Source organism: Leptosomus discolor, unplaced genomic scaffold, assembly GCF_034619465.1.
Source record: "Leptosomus discolor isolate bLepDis1 unplaced genomic scaffold, bLepDis1.hap2 HAP2_SCAFFOLD_182, whole genome shotgun sequence".
Taxonomy (NCBI): Eukaryota; Metazoa; Chordata; class Aves; order Leptosomiformes; family Leptosomidae; genus Leptosomus; species Leptosomus discolor.
In genome coordinates, this window is record NW_028237774.1 from 1 (window position 1) to 5,000 (window position 5,000).

Here is a 5,000-nt window from a genome sequence, read left to right on the forward strand (position 1 = left end):
TATCCTCCTCACCGGCGCCTGGGCCGGCAGCTGCTCGGCGGCCACGGCCACCGCCGCGTCGAAGGACACGCTGCCGCCCTCCCGCCAGCCCCTTCTCCTCGCCTCCCCGCCGCCCCGGCATGGCGGCGGAGACCCCTCCGGTGCCGCGGGGCCGGGGAGCCGCCGGGGCGGCGCGGGGGCATCCCCCTCCGTGGCGGTGCCGTCCCCCGGGGGCGCCCAGGGCTGCAGGGCCGGGGGGATTTTGGCGAATTGGGGCTTGGGGGGCACCACGGGCACCGAGCGGGCCTGCTGCACCCTGACGGCGCGGGCGGCCAGGCGCACCGGGGCGCTGCCGTCGCGCCGCAGCACGGCCGAGGGCTCCGAGGGGCACCCCGGTTCCCCCGGGGGGTCGGCCTGGCTCAGCGCCGGGGCTCCGGGGGGAGCACCGGGCAGCTCCGGGGTGGCCCCGGTGCCATCCGCACTGGCCGCAGAAGCCGGGAGGGCGACGACCTCGGGGGCAGACGCGGGCACCGGGGGCTCTGCTGGCTCCTGGGGGGGCTCCTCTGGTGAGGAGGCTGGAGGGGACCCCGAGGAAGGCTGGGGGGGCTCCTCTGGGGCAGGGGGACCGGAGCCACCTCCATCCTCTTCGCCATCCGATGGGGTGGGAACCGGCCCCGCTCCGGCATGGCCGCCGGCTCCTCCGGCCTCCTCCCCCGGGCCGGCTTCGGCGCTGGAGTCAGTTCTGCTGGGGCCGGCGCCGCCATCTGCAGCCCCCACCCCTCCGCCCCCCTCTGCCAGCACCCCAGCGGGGTCCCCGGGGTGCTCCCCCTCACCCAGAGCATCCTCCTCCTCCTCCTCCTCCACCTCCTCCTCCTCCTCCTCTTCCGTGGGGCACGGCCCTGCCGGCCCCGGCGGCGGCGTCGTTGACCTGTCCTGCGGCACGGCGGTGCCGGGCTGAGCCGGTGCCGGGCTCCCCAGGGCCGTCCCCTCACCCAGCGGCGGGTCGAGGGGCTCCAGCGATGCCGCCCACGGGCTGAGGTCGTCGTGGGCGCTGAGGAACATGTCGTCCGAGTCGGTGTCGCCGGCGCGGTCGTCCTCGGTGTCGGAGCCGCTGGGCGCCATGAAGAACATCTCCTCGTCCATGCACTCCTCGATGGACAGGTAGCTGGCGGGCTGCTCCGCGGGGGGCTCCCCCGGCTGGGGACGGGGACGGGCAGGAGGGTGACGGCCATGCCGGAGAGACACCACCACCCCACACCCCCCAGCCCCACCGGGCACGGAGCGCTGCCCGGCCCCGAGAGCCCGTGCTGGGGAGGGAGGGGGTGGATGCCACCCTGTCCCCTCCATCCCCATCCCTGTCCCCTCCATCCCCACCCTGTCCCCTCCATCCCCATCCCTGTCCCCTCCATCCCCATCCCAGTCCCCTCCATCCCCATCCCAGTCCCCACCATACCCATCCCAGTCCCCTCCATCCCCATCCCTGTCCCCTCCATCTCCATCCCTGTCACCTCCATCCCCATCCCAGTCCCCACCATCCCCATCCCAGTCCCCTCCATCCCCACCGTGTCCCCTCCATCCCCACCCTGTCCCCTCCATCCCCATCCCAGTCCCCACCATCTCCATCCCAGTCCCCACCATCTCCATCCCAGTCCCCACCATCCCCATCCCAGTCCCCACCATCTCCATCCCAGTCCCCTCCATCCCCATCCCAGTCCCCACCATCTCCATCCCAGTCCCCTCCATCCCATCCCTGTCCCCTCCATCCCCATCCCTGTCCCCCTCCATCCCCATCCCAGTCCCCACCATCCCCATCGCTGTCCCCTCCATCCCCATCCCAGTCCCCTCCATCTCCATCCCAGTCCCCTCCATCCCCATCCCAGTCCCCTCCATCCCCATCCCAGTCCCCTCCATCCCCATCCCTGTCCCCTCCATCCCCATCCCAGTCCCCACCATCCCCATCCCAGTCCCTTCCATCCCCACCCTGTCCCCTCCATCCCCACCCTGTCCCCTCCATCCCCATCCCAGTCCCCACCATCCCCATCCCAGTCCCCTCCATCCCCATCCCAGTCCCCTCCATCCCCACCCTGTCCCCTCCGTCCCCACCGTGTCCCCTCCGTCCCCACCCTGCCCAGGGACAGCGGAGGTGACCCTCTGCCCACCCCCCCCCCCCAGCCCGGCGCTGCCCGTTCCAGCTCACGTTCAGGAACCCGCTCTCCAGCCCTTCCTCGGCGGCCGAGAACCCCTCGCTGTCCCCCGGCCCGGGGCCCGGCGGAGGGGACCCCGCTGTCCCCTCCCCGTCCCCGCCGCCCTCCAGCCACGGCTCTTGGCTGTCCAGGAAGGCGAAGGAGTCCCGCAGCTCCAGGGACAGCCGGGTCCCCTCCGCCTCCGCCTTCCCCTCCCCTGCGGAGGGACATGGCGGGGATGGAGCCCGGTGTCCCCTCCGGCACCCCCGGGGATCCCACCCTGTCCCCACCATCCCCACCCTGTCCCCACCATCCCCATCCCAGTCCCCCTCCATCCCCATCCCAGTCCCCTCCATCCCCATCCCAGTCCCCACCATCCCCATCCCTGTCCCCTCCATCCCCATCCCAGTCCCCACCATCCGCATCCCTGTCCCCTCCATCCCCATCCCAGTCCCCTCCATCTCCATCCCAGTCCCCACCATCTCCATCCCAGTCCCCTCCATCCCCATCCCAGTCCCCTCCATCCCCATCCCAGTCCCCTCCATCCCCACTACGTCCCCTCCATCCCCACCGTGTCCCTACCATCCCCATCCCTGTCCCCACCATCCCCACCGTTGTCCCCTCCATCCCCATCCCAGTCCCCTCCATCCCCATCCCAGTCCCCACCATCTCCATCCCAGTCCCCTCCATCCCCATCCCAGTCCCCTTCATCCCTATCCCAGTCCCCACCATCCCCACCCTGTCCCCTCCATCTCCATCCCAGTCCCCACCATCCCCATCCCAGTCCCCACCATCTCCATCCCAGTCCCCTCCATCCCCATCCCAGTCCCCTCCATCCCATCCCAGTCCCCACCATCCCCATCCCAGTCCCCTCCATCCCCATCCCAGTCCCCACCATCCCCATCCCAGTCCCCTCCATCCCCATCCCAGTCCCCTCCATCCCCATCCCAGTCCCCTCCATCCCCATCCCAGTCCCCTCCATCCCCACCCTGTCCCCTCCATCCGCATCCCAGTCCCCTCCATCTCCATCCCAGTCCCCACCATCCCCACCACGTCCCCTCCATCCCCACCATGTCCCCTCCATCCCAGTCCCCACCATCCCCATCCCAGTCCCCACCATCCCCATCCCAGTCCCCTCCATCCCCATCCCAGTCCCCACCATCCCCACCCCAGTCCCCTCCATCCCCATCCCAGTCCCCTCCATCCCCACCGTGTCCCCTCCATCCCCATCCCAGTCCCCACCATCCCCATCCCAGTCCCCTCCATCCCCACCCTGTCCCCTCCATCCCCATCCCAGTCCCCACCATCCCCATCCCAGTCCCCACCATCCCCATCCCAGTCCCCACCATCCCCACTACGTCCCCTCCATCTCACCAGTGCGGTGCTGGGACGCCTCGGGGTCCCCGGCGGAGCGGCGGGCGGGCGGCGAGGGGCTGGCGGGGGCCTCTGTGCCCGTGGCCACCTGGGCCAGCGCCGGGCACGGCAGCCCCCGCGTCAGGCGGGAGAGGTTGGAGGTGATGTGGAAGGGGACGGTGACGGAGAAGGGGCCGGAGATGTGGACCCCCACGCACTTCTCGGCCCGGCTACCGGCGGCCTTGGGCGAGCGGCCGGTGGCCACCAGCGAGGCCCGGCCGGTTTTGGGGGTGGTGGGCTCCGACTTGGTGCTGCTTTCGCCCTCCGACTCGGGGCCCCGCGGCTCCTCCTTCCCCTTCGGCTTCTCCTCCCGGCTCTCGGCCAGCGCCGGCGCCGAGGGGCACGTGTCGAAGCTCTCCCGGCGCTGCGGCGGCGGCGGCTTCGCCGACCGCTTCTGGCTCAGCCGAGGGTCGTCTGCGCCCGCCGGGGGGGGAAGGGTCAGCCAGGGGCTGGGGGTGTCGCCTGTCCCCGCACCCGGGGGGCACCGCGGGAGCTGCCGAGCTGGGGGATGGGGGCGGCGCCCAGCGGCTTCTCCATCCCCAGCCTGACCTCTCCATCCCCATCCCTCCACCGTCTTCTCCATCCCCATCCCATCCTCTCCATCCCCATCCCTCCACCATCTTCTCCATCCCCATTCTGACCTCTCCATCCCCATCCCATCTTCTCCATCCCCATCTCTCCAGCATCTTCTCCATCCCCATCCTGGCCTCTCCATCGCTCCACCATCTTCTCCATCTCCATCCCATTCTCTCCATCCCACACCATCTTCTCCATCCCCATCCCTCCACCATCTTCTCCATCCCCATTCCTCCACCATCTTCTCCATCCCCATCCTGGCCTCTCCATCGCTCCACCATCTTCTCCATCCCCATCCCATCCTCTCCATCGCTCCACCACCTTCTCCATCTCCATCCCATTCTCTCCATCCCACACCATCTTCTCCATCCTCATCCCTCCACCATCTTCTGCATCTCCATCCCATCCTCTCCATCCCCACACCGTCTTCTCCATCCCCATCCCTCCACCATCTTCTCCATCCCCATCCCAGCCTCTCCATCCCCACACCATCTTCTCCATCCCCATCCCATCCTCTCCATCCCCACACCATCTTCTCCATCCCCATCCCTCCACCATCTTCTCCATCCCCATTCCTCCACCATCTTCTCCATCCCCATTCTGACCTCTCCATCCCCATACCATCTTCTCCACTCCTCCACCATCTTCTCCTTCCCCATTCCTCCACCATCTTCTCCATCCCCATCCTGGCCTCTCCATCGCTCCACCATCTTCTCCATCTCCATCCCATCCTCTCCATCCCTCCACCATCTTCTCCATCCCCATCCCTCCACCATCTTCTCCATCCCCATTCCTCCACCATCTTCTCCATCCCCATCCCTCCACCATCTTCTCCATCCCCACTCCTCC

The 5,000-nt window shown here is 69.4% G+C and overlaps 1 protein-coding gene across 1 annotated transcript in view; it reads right to left on the reverse strand.

The window, feature by feature from the left end:
- Nucleotides 1-6: 6 nt before the first annotated feature.
- LOC147412812 (rho GTPase-activating protein 30-like) overlaps nt 7-5,000 on the reverse strand; it is a gene marked incomplete at its 3' end in the record, with an annotated part of 13,832 nt that continues 8,838 nt past the window's right edge. The window contains exons 10-12 of the mRNA XM_086480991.1: nt 3,561-3,989; nt 2,177-2,385; nt 7-1,176 (exon numbers count right to left, since the gene is read on the reverse strand). Coding sequence (XP_086337117.1) covers nt 7-1,176; nt 2,177-2,385; nt 3,561-3,989 — 1,808 coding nt within the window. The remainder of the gene's footprint in view (nt 1,177-2,176; nt 2,386-3,560; nt 3,990-5,000) is intronic.